Here is a 20,776-nt window from a genome sequence, read left to right on the forward strand (position 1 = left end):
TGATGCAGGTGTTTGTGAATGATCCTGTGCATCTCCTCTTCAATTCAATTCAATGGCGATTGCATTTCTATAAGGAATCTTGACTGAAGAAGGGTACGAATCCTTACATGCTTCCTCCAAGTTTGAAATCCCCTTCCTGAGCTTCATCATCTAAAAAGAAATCCTTATTTGGTCAGCTAGAAGGACTTCCTTCTCCTTAAAACGGCAAAATCTACCCATTCCTCTTCTGTCTTCCCCGTCGCCTGTATGCTTCCCTTCATGACAGCCCGTCCCTGATCCTACAGTAAATCATCTCTCTCTCCTGTTTGGAGCTCCATCCCTCAAATGTGTGCCTTTTGGCCCTCTTTTATTTCCGTCACGCCCTTTTCTTCCCTAAACCTCCCAGTCATCCTCTGTGTTTCATTCTACCTGTCAATCTCCTCACCCCTGGGAGCAGTGAATCATCTTTTCTCCGACGCTCGCATACACCCCTTTCATCCCGTCTCTAATTCCTAAATCCATCCCTCTTCACCATCTACGGCCTCTCAGCTTTCCAGCTTCCTCTCTCACACACACACACACACACACACACACACACACACACACACACACACACACACACACACACACACACACACACACACACACACACACACACACACACACACACACACACACACACACACACACACACACACACACACACACACACACACGTACATACACACACACACACACACACACACACACACACACACACACATGTTCCGGCTGATTAAGCTGGCAGAGCCACATGGCAGTCGGCCCACTGGAGGGAACGATGGAGGGTGGATGGACATTGTGTGGAAGAAAGGGAGAGTTTGGGAAGTGCAGAGAGAGAGAGAGAGAGAGAGAGAGAGAGAGAGAGAGAGAGAGAGAGAGAGAGAGAGAGAGAGAGAGAGAGAGAGAGAGATGATTGATGGAGAGACGAATGTCACACAGTGGAAATCTAATTGTTCCTCCTTCTCTTCTAGTGGAAACAGCTGATTTCATTCAGAAAACAATCATCCTGTTTCTCAGGCTTGGGGAGTAACAGATTACATGTAATGGGATTATTGATTTAAAAAAGGTACCTGTATTCCCTCACAGTTACGGAAAAACGATTATTGGATTAGGTAATTAGTAACCGTGTTGAAAGAAGTATTCAGATGCTTTACTTGAGTAAAAGTACCACTAAATTATTGTCAAAATACTTTAAAACTGTCAAATTAAAAGTCCTGCATTCAAATCTTACTTATATAAGTATTATCAGAAAATGGTACTTAAAGTCTAATGAGTAAAGTAGTAATTATGCAGGAAAATTGCATCTCTTTGGCTTGAAGCCACTAGTTACATTTTTAGAAATGCATTAGGGTAAAAGTAGCTACAGCTGCTAAATAAATGTAGTGGAGTAAAATGACATTATTCCCTTTTAAATGTAGTGGAGTAGAAGTATAAAAGTAGCATAAAATGGCCTCTTAAAAGTACCTCAAATAAGTACAAGATCCCCTTAATGTTTTCATGCGTGTTCACGTGCGCATGCCCGCGTGCAGATGTGATTACGGGGTTGAGCTTGTTATCCGGTAGAGGGCGGAGTGAGAGAGAGAGAAAGTGAGGAGGAGAGAGAGAGAGAGAGAGAGAGAGAGAGAGAGAGGGGGAGCTGCAGAGGAGCGGACCTGCGGAAAGGAGAGGAGCGGAAACCCGGGACCTGCAGCCTGAGAACGATGATATGAACCAGGGAAAGCTTTATATTAGACGTAGTTTGGGAGTTTTGGAGCACGCAAACACACACGCCTGAAAAAACACAGTGGGAGATGCATGACGTCATAGCCCACCACCGTCGCCATAGATGACCGCGCGCAGGACGGGATGATGCAGCAGGGATGATGCTGCTGGTGGTGGACCGCAACGTGTTCCTTCGCTGCTCACCACGGGGCGGTTGTCGTGCATTTCGCAGGAGGGCCGGAAGAGGGACATGGCCGCGGAGTCGGACGGCGGAAAAGCCGGAGCCGCATGCGGCGGGAGCGGCGGCTTCGCGCAGCTGTACGACATGGACGCGGAAGATAACCTGGACTCCGCAGCCATTCACATCTGCATGTGCTGCCGCTCCTCCGCGTGCTACTGGGGCTGCCGATCCGCGTGCCTCGGGACCCTCGTCGGCCAGGCTCCAGGGGGGGTCGGAATCCGCGAGACCCACTGTCCCCCCAGGGAGCAGCTGTGGGTGGACTGCCTCTGGATCATCCTGGCCCTCCTGGTCTTCTTCTGGGACGTGGGCACGGACTTGTGCCTCGCCATGGAGTACTACCAGAGGCAGGACTACCTCTGGTTCGGCCTCACGCTCTTCTTCGTGCTGGTCCCCTCCGTGCTGGTCCAGATTCTGAGTTTCAGATGGTTCGTGCAGGACTACACGGGAGGGGGGCTCGGTGAGGTGGAGGGGCTGACCAAGAGGGGCGCGGTGGCTTTGGGGTGCCTTTATCCCGGGAAGGACCGCCTGCAGCTGGCCACCATTTGGCTGTGGCAAGCCACCATACACATCCTCCAGCTGGGACAAGTGTGGAGGTAAAACACACACCTGCTCCTAACCTGTAACCCCCCCTATCCCTTACTCACACACACTCTTGTTCCCCTCACACACTTGATGATGATCATGGTTAGAGTCAGTGGTCTAAAGTAACTAAGTAGATACTCAAGTACTGTACTTAAGTAAAATGTGACGTACTTATACTTACTTACCTTGACCATTTCAATGTTTTGCTACTTCTACTCCTCTACAATTCAGAACTCAATAGTGTACTTTTACTCCACTACATTTATTTGATGCCTTTAATTAAACTTGGATGAATGATGTGAAATATAATCAAGTGTTGAATCAGACTTTAGTTCCACCTGGAGTAAATCCACCAGCTACCCTGCAGTATACAAAGCCATTCAAACTAGCTGCACCTTCACCAGCTTTGAGAACACTTTCATGATCAATCATTATAAAACATATTATATATATTATTCTGAAATGGACCACTTTCCCTTTTGGTACTTTAACTATATTTTGAATGCAGGACTTTTACTACAGAGTATTCCTACACTCTGGTACTTCTACTTTTACGATATGAGTACTTCTCTCTGGTTAGAGTGGGTTGTCTTCTCGAGAAAGTGAGGCGTGCTTCAGTCTGAAGGAGGAGAGGAGGAGAAACCATGTGACCTCCTCGGTACTTCAGCTATTATCTGGGCATGACAGACAGAAATTAGGAGAGACAGTCAGGAAGGAAGGGAGTGCTTCTTTTTCTTTTTTGGGTCACCTTATGAAAAGTCACTGACACTGTCTCCTGTAAAACTACAGTAAGCCTTTACATATGCAACTACAGCTAATAGATGTCCAATTAACAGTGAGATGTACAGTAGGGGCTGGATGTGGTGCTGAAGGCATTCCAGCACCTAGGTCTTCTATACTCTTTGGATAAAGAACAGGGAAATCAGGGCTGTGTGTGTGTGTGTGTGTGTGTGTGTGTGTGTGTGTGTGTGTGTGTGTGTGTCACGTGGGAAAGCGGTGTAACAGCCCTTCCCATGAGTGTCAGCATGCATGGAGAGTATAAAGAGGGAAAGCATCTGCCCTTTTTGCAACTCATCGATATATCTCTCACGCATACACACACAATCAAACACGCACACACACATATACACACACACACACACACACACACACTTGGACAAGGGTAGGTGCTAATTGTTTTGCTAAAAGCTCTGGCGGGAGAACACAGAAACACACATGGACTATTTTGCTCGTATACACATATATTTCTATCCCTACTATCGGTTAAATGCTCTTATAGCTTTAATTTAAAGACGTCATCTTGGGGTTTTTTGTAACCCTGATCCACATGCTTACACTATTTTCTAAACTGTATGGACAGAACAAATAATAGAGAAACAACCGGCAATACAAAATGATCATTAGTTGCAGCTCGATCGCTCCAGTGTTCACTCTCTCTCCACATCATCGCTCTTTCTCCAAGAAGACTCCTTAATGGTGTCCACTTCCCTCTGGGCGGGCAGTAGGGAGAGTAAAGTGTGTGTGTGTGTGTGTGTGTGTGTGTGTGTGTGTGTGTGTGTGTGTGTGTGTGTGTGTGTGTGTGTGTGTGTGTGTGTGTGTGTGTGTGTGTGTGTGTGTGTGTGTGTGTGTGTGTGTGTGTGTGTGTGTGTGTGTGTGTGTGTGTTTACATCCTGCTGTGCTACTCGACCGCTCTGTGGTTGTAGGGTTAAAACCAAAACAATTCTCTCCTCTAACTCCATGCACCCCACCCAGTTATTGCCCCCCCCCCCCGTGCTGAAAAATTGACTCTCCCGCCTGGAGGAAGAGGAGAAGGAGGATGAAGGAGAAGGAGGAGGGAGTGGGGATGTTTGCAGCTGAGGAAATGGTACGGCCGGATTGAGACAGATCGAGGAGAGGAGGAGGGGATGGAGAGGGAGGTTGCACATTCACAATGGGTAAACTGGGGGAGGGGAGGAGAAGAGAGCGAGTGGAAGATCTACTGTATTCGTTACATATGGTTTGAAAACACATCCCTCCATGTAAAGACATTACGTGTCTGTCAGGGTCACCACAGTAACGCCTTCATCTGAATTTGAAAACAAGGACTTCCTGTTTACAGATTTTTTTAACGAGCTGATTTGTTTATCCTGGTTATTTATCCGTCATTGTTCTTGAGTCAAGGACACATTTTGGTGTTTGTAACTTATTTTCAGGCGACATAATCCATTAATTTGGCTTGAAATGGTTTGTTTAGAGGCATACACATATGAAGAATAGGATAATAAAAACCCCTGGGAGTCAAAACAAAGGAGTCAAGGGCGGATAACTTTCCCTCTTAAGTGGTAATTCAACAACATGTCCGAACAAGAGGAACGACCCTGGCAGGCGTTACCGCAGCAACCGGACTAATACCACCAGACACAGAGCCAGCTTCACCCCGACTGTTAAACAACTGAAACAATTTCACAACATTCATCTGCTGCTTAGTCATTATTTATCTATTATATCATTCCAATAACTTGTATATAGACTCGTATTGCACTATTCTACTTTCTCACTTTTTTTAGAACTATTTTTCATTTGTATTACTTTTAAAATAGTATACTTTCATATTGTCTGCTTATCTGTATTATTGTGTTGCATTGTTGGAGAAGCCTGTGACCTAACACGACATAGTTACCCTGTAGCTATGTTAGTTTGACAATAAAGAACCTTGAACATATGGAAACACCTACGTAAAAATCCAGTTAGAAAACTAGGGCTACATCAACCGAAGAATGTTTTTGTTGATTTCTTCGTTAGTTGATTTCAACGACGAAGCCATGCACAAAAAGAACCACACAAGATAGATACGATGAGACAAGATGAGATGCTTCGTATTGATGTTCCTGTGGAAATGCAAGCGTTAAAGCAACACGAGGAATAAGATTGAAGTCTAAAGTAGCTATGTGAAGGATGAAGAGTTTTTAGACAGCAGAAACTTTCTTCACTGAGCCACTCGATCGTTAATAAGCCTCTTGTGATTGGTAGCCTACGTGCCTGCACTTCTCCGGCCTCCGCATTAATCCGCCCACACACTCGAGTTGCAAATGTGCTCCAGAGAAAAGCAGAAAGACAATCTGAAGGGTGGACTGTTGCTCCACATCTGCTGAGTCTTTCCTCAGAGCCACTTAGCTCCTGGATTTGAGCAATGCTAGTCCGACACTTGACCTTGTGATAAGGAAAGCAAGGTGAATGTTGCTATGAGTGTCCTCTGTGTGCAGATAGGCAATGTGATAGCAAGGGAGGGGTTTTCTGTGGTGAGTTCAAGAGCTTTACCCAGGTGTTTAATCACACTTCAGGTAGTTCAAAGTAGGGATAGGACAAGTATCTTTTAGCACACCATGATCAGATGATACTGGAGAATTTGTATTATAGGGATAATGGTGTCTATCGTGGTAGAGAAGTGAAAAATAGAGCCTTATTTAAAGGATATAAGATGTTGCTATTTTCGATTTATGCATCACCCTATGATTTGGGATGACCTTCTTTAAAAACAAATGTATTTTCACTATAAGGATGATTACTAAGTGATTCAATAAGATATTTGTTTCTTAAAATGTAAAAAATAAGTATATTTTAGTGCCTTTTTGAGAGTTTTAATCGTATTTTCATGATTAGCGAGATAGTACATAATAATATATAATAATACACTTTAAAATGCTTTACAGAAAACACAACAACAATATTAAAGTAAATACAGAACAAGATCAAACATCTACCGACTGAAAGTCCCTTGAATTATTTGTATTCTCAATTATTTTGGTGACGCTTTCACATCGCCCCCGTGTCTATCAGAGCTCTCCTCTCTCCCCTCGCTGCATCACATGAAGACTGATGTGAGAGCTGTGCATGCAAATGTCTGCATTTCCTATGGACGGTGCATTATTTATGTTTTGTGAATTAAGCTTGTGTGTTTCACGTACATGCAGAGTCGTGCATAATGCAGGAGCACATGCACACACGCGATGACACCTTGCACGTAGTACTGTAGTAATGCACTCACAGGGAGGCAGCAGGAGTGCTTACTATTACACACACACACTCTGTAAGTGCCCTCAGGCATGTATTGAAACCCCTGCCTACATGCCACCCACATGTCCTGTTATCTCTCACATCTAGAAGCACACTCAGTATGTATGTGTTACGTCTGTTTGTCCACGAAGAAGGACATTCTGTTGTATTTATATAATAGCGTATTCAAATAGCTTTTCTTATCCAGCAGACATACCAGACGCACCAATTTACAGGGCAATGTTGAATGTGATAAACAAAAGCAAATGATTCGTATTTGTGTATGAGAAAATTACTAGAAACAATAGATTATCAAAGAAGTAGCAGACACATTTTTCAATTGATCGTCTATTGCAGGGGTTCCCAACCTTTTCTCCCAAGAGCCCCCCCAAATGACTCCTGTTGGAACAGCGGTAATTAGAGTTTCAAAGTCTCAAAATGCTGCAACTACTGTCACAAACTGGATGAATGTGAAGTATTGTGTTAAAGGAGGATGAAAGCGTAGTCAAGGAGCACTATTGGAGTGACTTTGATGGTTATTGGACTCAGGATTCATTCATTTGGATTCCCGCTGAATGAAGAAATTAAAGGACGGCGTGGAAGTGGAAACAATTCACAAAGGGATTAAACTGTTTAAAACACACGCTCAAAGTAAGCCGGATTTTGCCGATGTGTTTATGTGGATTCAAAAGTCGTAAATAATCTACAAAATGGAGGAGACCGATCTGATCGGAGCAACTGACAAATAATCCAACTGAAAGCCGGCATGGACAATGACTGTGTTTTAAAAATGCGCTTATCCAGAAAAGCCCGGTTTGGACACTTTACGGCAGAAGAAACATTTCTATAGAAATAATTATACATTTCTGTCTTTTTATGCCTTTAATACTAACTTGAATTTTAATTAAAATTAATTGATCAATTATTTTTTATATTTTATTGTAATGTAGAGACAAGGCTTTTAGTGACAATCATGTATTGCGTTACAATTATATGTAAAAAAAAAAAAGTCTAAATATGATATTTGGCCTCAAATAATCTGAGGCCTGGCCCCCCCCCCCCCTGCGCGCCCCCCAGGTTGGGAACCACTGGTCTATTGGATGAATCAACTCATTGTTTTGAATCTAATTTGGTATCAGATGAAGTGTATCAAGTCTTTTGTAAAGGATTAATGAGAACATTAGTAAGAGATGCAACAATAGAAAAATAAATTGCGGACAATTTTGACTATCTAGAAATCGTTGAAAATGAAATGTGGAGATTTACTGCTTTTCTGTATATCATATAAAAGAGAATGGTTTGGGGTTTAGACAAAACAATACATTTAAAGGCATCGACTTTAGACAAAAACCTCTCGAATAGAAACCTCGCAAATTAATCAAAAATGAAAATAATTGTGTGACAGAAAACAATGAGAGAAATGGCATGTTAAGCTTGAATGTGTGCTCTCACCTGTGCAGGTACATCCGGACGCTGTACCTGGGCATCATGTCGCGGCGGCAGAAGGAGCATCAGCGGCGCTGGTACTGGGCGATGATGTTCGAGTACGCCGACGTCAACATGCTGCGGCTGCTGGAGACCTTCCTGGAGTCAGCGCCTCAGCTGGTTCTGCAGCTCTGCATCATGATCCAGGAGAACCGGGCCGAGACGCTGCAGTGTGGGTGGAGCGCGCGTTACAATACAATATCATTAATGTCATCATACAAAGTACAACGAAATGTCTTTGGCTACTTTCACTGCAGTAGACACACATAAATAAGAGTGGTAAAAGCAGAGGTAGGAGCGATGACAGTGCAACGAGATAACTCCCACATTAAGATAAGAAGTACTTTATTGATCCCAATGTTTGCGTTGCAGCAGCATAAAAAAGGCATTGGAGGAATTAAAAGGCTTGAAATAAACAATCCAATATGTAAACGTCTCAAATAGAAATAATTTAGCATAAAAGAAGTGGAAAATATACATTTACAGTAACACAAAAAAATGTTGCTATTTTTTATTTATGCATTTAAATATTTTATTTATTTATTTTTTATACATTTTTTATTATTATTTATTTTTTATTTTATGCATTTAAATATTTTATTTATTAATTTTTAATTTATCCATTTAAATATTTTATTTATTTATTTTTTATTATTATTAATTTTTTATTTTATGCATTTAAATATTTTATTTATTTATTTATTTATTTTATTTATACCCTATGATTTGGGATACATTGTTTTATTTTCACTATAAGGATGATTACTGTCCTTGTTTCTTAAAATGTAAAAACAAGTATGTTTTAGTGCCTTTTTGAGAGTTTTAATCAGTTTGGATGATTAGCGAGAGAGTATTTGGAAAGTTGCAGTAACAAAATACAAGCAGGATATTATATATACATTCATTGTGTATTAAATGAAATTGATTAAACACCAGGTACTTGTGCAGCACACAAAGCACATCCAAATCAACAGCTGCACAAACAGTAATTAGCACTTTGCACAAGTCATGCTCGGTAACGTGTGGCTGCAGATGGGGCTGTTCTAGACAGAAAAGCACAATCATAGGTGTGCCAGCCTCCTCCTTATTCATCCTCCAGGAGATTAGTCATCCGTGGTGTTAGTCATATTCATCGATCTGGACTTGAGGGACAGCTTCATGCAAATATGTAACAAGTACAGGGGGTGCATGCATGCGATACAAATAACCCGTCTATGTCATATTATAAGGCTTCGTTACCACATGTCTTGTCACACACTATTTATTTCGAGATGCGCCCGAATACACACAACACGTCAGCATGATGGGAAAGATGGAGACAGAGAGGGTTTTGGCATCAAGTCAAAACACAGCCGCTTCTTTTGATATCACTCCCTAAAATATGTATTTACAGAAAAGCCTTTTTTTCAGTAAATCGGTTTTTAGTTTTCTGGTAATTTTAGGTTTCTTTCTGACTGAATACTGTCGCATCCAGTTCTGTAAAGCATGCTGTGTTTCAAAAAGTGCTATACTAATTAAGAGGACTATTTAACATCAATAAATATGGAGTTGATTAGTTTTGCTTTGCATAACAACCGAAAGCTGGGGGGAAACAAAGGAGTGTTAATCCTCTCATTTATCTCTCAGCCAAGTATTTTCCATTTACTATGTGAGGGGAGAGTGAGCATACTCTAAAATGCAATATGAGAAGTTAAAGCACCTCAAAGTTAGACACAGTAGCCCTAACGTAATAATGATGTTCCTGTGCATTAGAGCTACTGAAAAGCCCATCGTTGATTAGCCTGTGAAATGGCTACTAACATATTCAAATAGCTTTGGTTCTGATTGAGACAAATATCCTCCTCTTCCCCCTGCAGGCATCTCCTCCCTGGGCTCCCTCCTCTCTCTGGCCTGGGTCCTCGCCTCCTACCACAAGCTGCTGAGAGACTCTCGTGATGATCAGCGCTCCATGAGTTATCGCGGCGCCCTCCTGCACCTCTTCTGGCGCCTCTTCACCATCTCGTCTCGCGTCCTCTCGCTCGCCCTCTTCGCCTCCCTCTTCCACATCTACTTCGGCATCTTCGTGGTGGTGCACTGGTGCGCCATGGCCTTCTGGGTGGTGCACGGAGGCACCGACTTCTGCATGTCCAAGTGGGAGGAGGTGCTGTTCAACATGGTGGTGGGCATCGTGTACATCTTCTGCTGGTTCAACGTGAAGGAAGGACGCACTCGGCACAGGATGGTGACGTACTACATTGTGGTGCTGTTAGAAAACACCATCCTCACAGGGCTGTGGTGAGTCAGAGCCGATCCTATGTACTTTTTTGCATTAAAGCTCCCCTACTGTTTTTCATCAATATATCACAGGTCTCAGATATATACAAAACATGTCTCTGAAGTGTTGTCGCTCTGATCCTTCAGGTACGCCTACAGAGACCCGGCGCTGACCGACTCCTACGCGGTCCCAGCGTTGTGCGGCGTCTACCTGACCTTCGCTGGTGGTGTCCTGGTCATGCTGCTTTACTACGGCTTCCTGCACCCGGCCACCGCTCATCACCACCCGAGTCCCGCCTCTTCCTGCTGCGCTCAGCTTCTCTGGGGTCTCCCTTTGCCTCCATCAGCTCCTCCCACCGCCCCGCCCACCCCAGCTCACATGACCAAGTCCGACACGGAAGAGGAAGTGGCCGAGTCGTGTCTTCCCGTCTTCCAGGTGAGATCGGCGCCCATCACCTCCAAACCAGAGGGCCCGCTGATAAAGATCGACATGCCGAGGAAGCGTTACCCAGCGTGGGACGCTCACTACGTAGACAGGCGCCTGAGGAGGACTATAAACATCCTGCAGTACATCACGCCGGCCGCAGTGGGCATCCGATACCGAGACGGACCCTTAATGTACGAACTGTTGCAGTACGAGTCCTCCTTCTAACACATCAAAAGACATGTGGGTGTTGAGATTTAGAGGCACGCACGATGTAAGCACACAAACACAAAAGCAATCACACTTTTATGCACACACACGAACACATTCCCCACGGCCATGACTCAGCGATCTGCTTCAGCGCGAGTCCATCTCTTCCTGTCTCTATTCCCCTCTAATCACTGTCCATCTCGTTGGTTTAGTATCACGCGTTCGCTCTCTCCGCTGTGATCAAAAAACGACAAGAAGTTTTAAAAAATGAGCGCAGTTTCACCCTTTCATGCCGTTTACGTTGCGTCGCTCACACTTTCTCGGGTTTCAGGAGAATACAAAGAGTCTGAACATGTTCTTAGTCTCGTCAAAAGGTAGTGTATATATTTTCGATGTGAAGATCGGGATGTTTTCTATGTACCGCGGGACGCATTGGGGTTGGTTAAGTAGCAGAGCATGATGGGAAAGATGGAGAAAGAGCGGGAATTGGCATTTAAACATGGGCTCAGAGAATAGTGACACATTTTGGGAAAACGTAGTAATTCCTCTCCTAAAATGATGCTAACACTTAAGCGACACTAAAAATGAGAATATGAGAAGTTGAAGCAGCTCAAAATTTGACTAAATAGCTCTTATGGCGCGTTTCCACTGCAGCGGGTAGCTCGCTTTAAGCGTGCCGAGCCGTGCGGGGCCCGTTTTTGGTTGCGTTTCCACTTGGCCTAGTACCGGCTAGGGTTGCCAGAAACTGACCATGATCAAAATCGATTATTCGGCAGCCCTGGTGAATAATAATCGATTATTCGACCGACGAGTCTGCTCTGCACGCAGGCTTCCTCCAAGTTTACAGTTAAGCAAACTGGTGGTGTGACCAATGGCCATTTACAATTATTAATACTATTAGTATTATTAGCATTAGTCTATATTTTGGTTGAAACTAAGCCAAAAAAAAAAAAAAAATAATAATAAAAATATATAAATAAAATCGATTTTTAAAAATAATATTCGATTATGGAGACTGTAACGAATATTCGAATAATCGAATAATCACTGGCATCCCTAGTACCGGCTAGCGGGTCCTAATTCACAGTTTTTCTGGCCCCATAAAATCGTGGTTCTAGGGCCAGGAACAACCAGGCTGAGTCGGGCTGAGTATGCTAAACTAGAGAGAGAATCGCTGGCAAGGGGGCTACAACTACAACAACATGAACATATTTGACTGTGATTTAATTGTAATACACGTTTCAAAATGATGCCGAAGTAACAACATACTGATACCGGTTAGTAAAAACCATGAATTAATGCTTTGACAAGTCTGCAGACAGACGGCAGGCGAACAACCCTTTTAAAATGCGTGTTTTCTGAATGGAGATCGACTAACGTTATATATGCTCCGACCGTCCACACTCACAACAACGGCCTATACAGACATAAATAAACCAGCGACTGTATTCACCATGACACAGGCAGTCTGTGGTTTGTACTTGTTTAACTGTTGTCTAGTTTCTGAACAGATATGAAGAGCTGTGAGCTCTGAGTGCTAACAGCTAACGGCTGTGTTGTTTTTCTGGGGCGCTCATTGAAGATGACGTCACGGCTCCGCCTACACTGCGTTACTATAGTAACTACCCCAGTTCCTAAACTGTAATGGAAGCGCAGCATTAAAGTGAGCCGGGCCTAATAAGGCCTAACCAAACCGAGCGAGGCCGAGCGAGGCCTGCAGTGGAAACGCGCCATAAGAGAAAAAGTATAATCCTGTTGCTTAAAGGCTGCCATAGCTCAATTACACGCAACTCAAAACAATGACAGTATCGATAAAGAACAAGTGGTTTCCTGCCTGAAATACAAAGTACACTGCATTGGCTACATGGTTCGATAGATGAGATATTTGACTCTCTCAACACCCTGTGTGCTAAAGGGTTAGCACGGAGCTAGAGAGAACAGATGATGCTAATGCTACAGGTCTTATTGCTAAACATGTACACTAGTCAATGTGCCAATCTCTTTCCAACCACAACACAGCGGCATCGTCATCCCGTGTGCGTGGAATAAGTGTTACTGCCTGCTGATGTTTTCAGTCTTACTATGGTGTGGTTGTATCATAAACATCACCGAATACAGGAGGGAACTTATCTCCATCTTCCTGCTGTGCTTGGAGGTTAGAAAAAAAATAGGAAATGTACAAATGCAAGACTAAATCTTTGTGATATACATTTCTCCGTGATGTCTCTATCATGCTGGTCCCACGCTAACAGGGTGCCGCGTCTGAAGCTGATATAAAACAGTTTTTGGGCTTTAATAGTCACAGCCCTCTCGATGACTTGCCTCTGTAACAAGTCCAAAAATCTACTCCTCCAAAGCCACCCACGGCTGAGCTGTGATGCATGGCTCATTATTGAGTTTTTCCATTTGTTTATCCCTGTAATCCAAGCTGTTACATTGGCAGGCGACAACAAATGAGCCGAGATATATCAGTTATCAGCAGAGAGGTTGATCCTGAAGTCGCACGTCTTCAGGCGGGCGGAAAGGTGTTTTTACACCCATAGTCCCATGGTGGAGGTAGAGCAGGTGAAACCCAGCCATGAGATATTTCACATGCTGCGGTGAGAAAATATGAACACACACATGCTTCTTATTAAAGCTGAGGATCAAGCAGGTGAAAGCGATAGTGTAAAGGAGAGTTAAAAGGGGAACGTCAACATTTTTGAAGGCAGCTTTAATCTCTTCTGTCTTTCCAAAAAACTAGAAAATGAAGGTTAAAAAAACGACTTCCAAAAACGTAGTAGTTGCTTGACAGAACAATTTATAAAGCCACATAACAATTGCAAATACTTACACACAGGTAGGGTCAAAACTGCCAAGGCCATCGAAACAGGAAAACACATCCAAAGGAAATCCAAAGTCCAGTATCAGCTGCAGCTTCTAGACAAATGGCCAGCAGTTAGCAAGTATCACAATGCACCGATAACATAATCAGACTCGATGGACAGTTTAAAATGCATGCAACAGAACCATGAATAGTGTCTATTATAAGTCAAGTATTCTTCCATATGAAAACATATCTCAATCCTCTTGTGACCGTCATTAAAAAGAGAAAAAGACATTGGGAACCTAAACAGAACAGCTTCTAGACCAGTGTTTCTCAAATGTTTTCATTCCAAGGACCACTTAACTCCACAAATATCAAAAAACACATCGTTTTTCTAGAACAGATTACAAATCGCCTGAAAATGGTACAAACATGTGGGAACATGTGTAATGAAGGTGTTGCGCTGGGCTATATCATGCAATCGAAAGTGAAACTTAACCTCGCTCCATTGCGGAGATATTCCCGCGAGAGTGCGTAAAACTGAAATGTATTTATTTATTTCAAATGTGAAATGTTACCAATATACTCACGGACCACTAGGGGGCGCTCACACACTTTGAGAAGCACTGTTCTAGACAAATGGCCAGCAGTTAGCAAGTATCACAATGCACCGATAACATCAGACTCGATGGACAGTTTAAAATGCATGCAACAGAACCATGAATAGTGTCTATTATAAGTCAAGTATTCTTCCATATGAAAACATCTCTCAATCCTCTTGTGACCGTCATTAAAAAGAGAAAAAGACATTAGGAACCTAAACAGAACAGAAAATGTCAAGACAACAACTTCTTGCAGTTAAATGCTGAAAAAAGGACCCTGAAAATGTTGACGTATCCCATAAAGTTTGTGAATGGACAATGAGCTTACGCTACTTTTCCGTGGTGCTAGCCAATAAAAAAAAAAAACGAAACAAATCAGTTTATTTGCTGCAAGCTAGATTCAGTATGTGCAATGCGCAGTATTAACCGCAGTGGTCATATGGTGCAACACACTCGAGCTACAGAGTCAATTGGCTGCTAATCCCACTTCATATGGTGCAAATATAACACACACACACACACACACGTACTAATGGTGCAATAAGGGCAGATTGTCCCTTTGAATTTATGGTGCAACTCGAGTACTGCCTTCAGTTGTCGGCCAAGGCTCCGCCAAACGGACAACTGCTCTTCCTGTCCTGCAGCTATGCAAGTCTCTGACGCAAGGAGATGTGCTTAGTGTACACACATACACACACACACACACACACACACACACACACACACACACACACACACACACACACACACACACACACACACACACACACACACACACACACACACACACACACACACACACACACACACACACACACACACACACACACACACACACACACACACACAGGGTTTTCCTCTACAGCAGGGAGTCAGTTACAAGGGATGTGTCCCTACCTCACTGCTTCCACACACACACTAATGTCCACTAATCCCTCACCCCTTTATAATTTGGGAACAATATTCATATGGTGCTATTGAGTAAGGATGGTTTTTGTATTGGTGTGGTCACATGATGAATTTAGCCAAATATGTTTATCAAATTGAGATCAGTGTGTGTACATAAAAGCAGCAACACCCTCTGAGAGCGACACATAAAAGGAACAAATCTGCAACAAGAAACGGGAGGTGGAGTTATTTTTAAAGATATCTGAGTCGTGGTTTAACATTGACTTCAGGAGGGTGGTGCTGGTTTTTAGTGCATTTAAAAATAAAGGGTATAGAGGAATAGAAAGAGGACAGCATACTGTTTAAGCACGGCAACACATATGTGAACCTTTACTGTCCAGATTGTGGATTTCTTGCATGAATGTTTTAGATTTGACGGCACTATAAGCGGAAAAAGTCCCAGCTTCGTTTGTGCTTCTGGGAGATTTATGTTGAGCAGCTTCTGACCTTTTGACCCTAACTACGACCTCTTTGCACCCAGAGCTCCAGCCGGTCAGAGATCAGGTTTAACACAAATCAGGTCTGACACAACCAAAAAAACTACAGTTCCTTCTTTATATCGACGTGTTCGTGTGGCATTCAGACTCAGCTGCAGCGTCCCAAACAAACGGCAGGTATCTTACCTTCTCACCATCTCTATGTTGTCTTTAAATCAGACTACACTCATGGACTCTCTACAGATGAGTCTGCACGCTACAAATGAAACTCTTTTACTCTAAAAAACCCAGAGCCTTAGCACGGCCCGCTCTGTAAGGAAAATGTATGGCTACACATCCACAGCTATGCACATAACACACAGAAAGGTGCTGGGCCTGGATAACCTTTACAAACAAATACCACATCACTGTTATCCTGTAAAGCCTGTACTTACTTCATACTGCCTTTTTTTGTTTGCCATTAAGAGGTGAAGACGTGTAAATGTGCATTCATGTGATATACGTTTTGTTTATGTGGTTTTCTTGCATCGTTTATGTTTTTTATCCTGTTATTGGGGTCAAATGTAGTCCAAGGGAGGCTAGTTTAATTTACTTTTAGGGAATAACCAGGCTGGGTGCAACGTCCCGACAGAGGAATGTGCATCTGATTGTGAAAAGTAAAAACAGAAAGATATTTTAGTTTGGTCTTAAACTAAAACACGTCCACTATCAGGGTCTGTGAAGTATATGAGGCCTGTGGTTAGGCTGTGTGTGTGTGTGAGTGTGAGAGAGAGAAATGCTTCATTTGCTTGTTTTTTAGCCAAAGTTTTACTTGCATGGTCCAGAGCTTATGAGCTTAATTATCATCATGGTTTTTTTTAACTGATCTCAGAGCAGTTTCTACCAGATCTGAGGACATTTGAAATCCTTTCCGAAGACATTTGACTCAATTAAAATCATGGAAAAGGGAAGAGTGGGAGGATTTCAGTGGTTTCCCTCAGGTGTGGATACTATAAGCACATGGCAGGGTCAAACGAGATGTGGATGTATCTATAAGATGAGCTTTTATGTTGTTGGGGTCATGCTTTTTCTACTGTGTTCTTCATTAGGAAAAAAAAAACGTAGCTTTAGAGATTTCAATGTGCGAAAAGTACCTTTTCATTTCTCGTGGTTGGCATTTTGATTGTAAATACCTTTTTCTGGTGTTGCTCCTCAGTTGGATCTATGTTCGATGAGTTGGTTAGATGGCTCTTTCAAATGTACTGATAGTAAATGTTCTTTATAAATATCCAGAATGTAAGACGAGATAAGTCAAATACGGCTCGACTGGAAACTGTTTTTCGTAGGAGTCTGTGCCATCGTGTTGTCTCGAGTATAAGCACACTGATACTAGATCTGTAGGAAAGAGGACGTTTCGGGAGGTGGTTGGCCAGACAGACACAACTGTGTCTCTAGAAAAAAGATTAGCACAAACAGATATGTAATATTCCTCTCTTACATTCCTGATAAACACAAAAGGGGTTTTTACTATTCTGCAAAGAAAGACCATCATCACAAGGATCGGTGAAGACTTGAACATGTATTTAAAGTTAAAAATGTCCACTTTAACTCCTTATATTGTGCTTTAAGTGTATGAGACAAGTGCTCAATAATGTTTACCACTGTTATATCTGAACCTTTGTTAGCTTAGCTTAGCACAAAAAGGGGGAGAAGGGTAAACAACCAGCTAAATCTGTCCAATGTAAAAGCATCATGCTAGCTGTTTCCGTTTACTTCCAGTCATTATGCTAAGCTAAGCTAACTACCATCTCTTCATATTAAGTGTACATTAATGAGAGTGGTATCAAAATGATTATCCAAATCTTGGCATTAAGGTGCATAAGTGTATTTTCCAAATTCCCTGAGGTGTTCTTTCCATTTGTTATTTTGTTTAGCACCCATTTTAACCCTTTATTCACTTGGAAGTAGGTCAAATATATCGAAAGTAGACAAATTAACCCAACTAACTTACCGAAAGATAATTAAAAGGAGTTATATTTGTTAAGATGGACATTTCTGACTTTAAATGTGATTAAATAAGTAAGATGGTCATATTTGCAGCTTCATGCCTCACAGTTCAATACATAAGCACATATTCCAGCTCGTCTGTCTGGCTAACGTCTCCCGTCTTCTCCGTAGAAATGATTGTCACCGACCGTGTTCAAACCGCTCCTGCGTCCGCTCATCAAAAACACCATTCAGGAATCTTCTGGTCTTCGATTCCTCAATTCACAGCGAATGCTTTTCCGACCCACCACAAAAGAAACGTGAGAGAAACCAAGGCGTGCATCTCTCGTGTGATTTATGTGTCTACTTACCATGTTAATGCATTCTGGGAAAGAGTTGAATGATATTTTCAATGGCTCTCTGTGGCCAGCGTTAGGAAATGTGTTATTTTTGTTACAATACCTCCTGAAAACAAAGTCTATTTATCTGTGAAGAGACAGAGATTTACAATAATACAGACTACATAGAAATGACAGATTTTAACAAACAGATATAAATACATGTATAGTTCATTTGGTTTTGAACACGATAAAGAAATGTTTATGCGTCAGTATTGAGTTTGATTTTATATATTTACCATTTTATTACATTGTAATGTTGTGACTGCAATGGAGAAAAAAAATATATAAAGGAATATAAATTAATTTTTCCAAATGTGTGTCGCTTTTTTCTTTCCATTTAAATACATTTAATGCAAGTTTTTTTTTTTTAACCCTCCTGTTGTCTTCGGGTCAAATCTGACCGATTTACTACTTTCATCAATCATAACTTTTTTGTTTTACATTCGATTGCATTAAAGCTTTATTATGATATCCTTCACATTAGACATTTGAACATATACAATCACACACACACACACACACACACACACACACACACACACACACACACACACACACACACACACACACACACACACACACACACACACACACACACACACACACACACACACACACACACACACACACACACACACACACCACACTACATTGACTTACATGCATTTCCTGGACACTTATCCTAACCTTAACCATAACCATAACATGCCTAACCCTTACCCTAACCCTTACCAAGTCTTCACCCTAAAATTAATGACTCCCCTCATGGGGACCTCAATTTTGTCCCCATAAGGGAAGCCAGTCCCCACACGTGACTGTAAACAGATGTAGGTCCCCACAAGGATGGTAATGCTAGGACACACACACACACACAGGCTACTCTAGATGTGTTCTCCCCCCTTATGTGCCCATCCCCCATGTGAATCACACCTGGCACACACACACACACACACACAGAGAACAATTTGATACATTTCCCGCTCTTATGTGCCCCTCCCCCCACATGGATCACACCTGGCACACGCAATACATGTTCAGTGTCTATTCTTTGTATATTTACTGCAGTTTTTCATGTATACCAGTAGTCTGATACAATATGTACAGTTTGAAAGGGTGTTCAATGACATGTGGTGATGATTAATGGTTTTTGTGTTAATGTAATAGCAGTTAAAACAGGACTGGTCAAATTTGACCGCGAACACCAAAGTAAGGGGGGGAACACGAAGACAATAGGAGGGTTAAAACATATACATAAAAAGTCTGAAATCCAACCAGCATTATTTATTTTAAATGTCATTAAGCAACAGGAATCCTTTTTACATTCGCATAGTGCCATTTTTAAAACAAACTAAAGTGAACACGGGTAAAGAGTGCAAAAAGCAGCTTACATGAAGCATTTAAAAACACAAAATAAATATAATAAATCTGGATGTCTTCCACTTATTCCCGCAGAAAAAGGCATACTTACCCGCATATTGTTAAATATTCATGAGCGTTTTATACAAACAGTATATTTAGAGATACATTAGAGCTGCAAGATATCCATTAATTAACAAATAGAAAACAAATAATTGATAATCAATTCACTTTTAAATTCATTTTCATGCTAAAATGGCAGGAAATGCTGTTTCAGTGTCTCAGATATGGAGATTTTTTGCATTTCTCACATTATAAATTGATTTTATTTGGGTTTTATGAACCAAACAAGGCATTAAAAGACAAAAATGTGGACTTTGAGAAACTGAAATGGACATTTTATCACAGTTTTACAAATGTTTCTAGATATTATGGATGTGTGAATGAAGAAAATGACCGTGAGTTGCAGACTTAATGGATAAAAGGTTGGAAGCATGCGAGTGGCACTGCACTAAAGTATGAGAGTATGGATATTTTTGTAGGTATTGATAATAAATGCCATGAAACGACCATCCCTTTGCTGTTGAAGGCTCGAAATGAGGCTTTAAATCAATCAATTACAAAAACTCAAATGTGTTCATGTTAACGAAGGACCTTATTCTTATAATAACCATTTATGGCAGAAATCCCTTTTTAAGATCAATATATCTATCCCCCTTGAAGCATTCATTGTGCATCTTAATAAAAGGATAGTCTTTGGTATCATTTGTATACCTGTTGTATTGATATCTAGTGAATCATTTGCATTGAAATCCCCCTCTAACTAGCATTTGTTACCGAATACACTATATTTCAGTCATTTCAGATGAAAATGTTCAGTTTTGAAGCATGCAAGTATTGACAAAAGTAACATTTTAGTGATATTAAGATTTCTTCCAGATTCAGTGTAACAAATAAACCAAAACAGTAACAGTGCACGCAGAGAGACATTCAAAAATAACTGAAACTAGCAGAAAACATTCAGTCTTCAAGAAAAAGTGATATCAGTGATGCACAGTTTACATCTCACATGAGCGACTGGCCCCCCCTGCTGGCAGAACGCAACATTACACATACCAACAACAAAAATAAAACACACCCCAGAAAAATATAAAATAAACCTCTTCAATCCTTTACATTTTCCAAAATGAAGTGATTAATCTCACTGGCCATTACCAGAACAAATCCTCAATATTTCAGCTAAATAAATTACACATCACAACAAAACGGGCTTTTTGCCACATGTTCAAGTATATGTAACATTATGGACGTT

General features: G+C 41.7%; 1 protein-coding gene across 3 annotated transcripts; it reads left to right on the top strand.

Moving 5' to 3' along the window:
• Positions 1-1,644: 1,644 nt before the first annotated feature.
• Positions 1,645-18,413, top strand: LOC117532438 (XK-related protein 6). 3 transcript variants are annotated; one of them, XM_034195774.1, is made up of 5 exons: positions 1,645-2,556; positions 8,038-8,234; positions 9,919-10,336; positions 10,463-11,013; positions 17,900-18,413. In XM_034195774.1, the coding sequence occupies exons 1-4, from the start codon at positions 1,973-1,975 to the stop codon at positions 10,965-10,967; spliced, it is 1,704 nt and encodes a 567-aa protein (XP_034051665.1). In that variant the 5' UTR covers positions 1,645-1,972; the 3' UTR covers positions 10,968-11,013; positions 17,900-18,413. The 3 variants fall into 3 exon arrangements, with proteins under 3 accessions (XP_034051665.1, XP_034051666.1, XP_034051664.1); XM_034195775.1 differs by having other exon boundaries at positions 10,463-10,751; XM_034195773.1 differs by lacking the exon at positions 17,900-18,413 and having other exon boundaries at positions 10,463-11,819.
• The last annotated feature ends 2,363 nt before the right edge of the window (positions 18,414-20,776 follow it).

This window comes from Gymnodraco acuticeps, unplaced genomic scaffold, assembly GCF_902827175.1.
Source record: "Gymnodraco acuticeps unplaced genomic scaffold, fGymAcu1.1, whole genome shotgun sequence".
NCBI classification, from domain to species: domain Eukaryota; kingdom Metazoa; phylum Chordata; class Actinopteri; order Perciformes; family Bathydraconidae; genus Gymnodraco; species Gymnodraco acuticeps.

Bases quoted from the DNA above. Each gene is read 5' to 3' on its own strand.
- LOC117532438 (XM_034195774.1), top strand. From the start codon at position 1,973: ATGGCCGCGGAGTCGGACGGCGGAAAAGCCGGAGCCGCATGCGGCGGG. The intron at 2,557-8,037 runs GTAAAACACACA...TCACCTGTGCAG, and splicing joins CAGCTGGGACAAGTGTGGAG to GTACATCCGGACGCTGTACC. The intron at 10,337-10,462 runs GTGAGTCAGAGC...CTGATCCTTCAG, and splicing joins ACCATCCTCACAGGGCTGTG to GTACGCCTACAGAGACCCGG.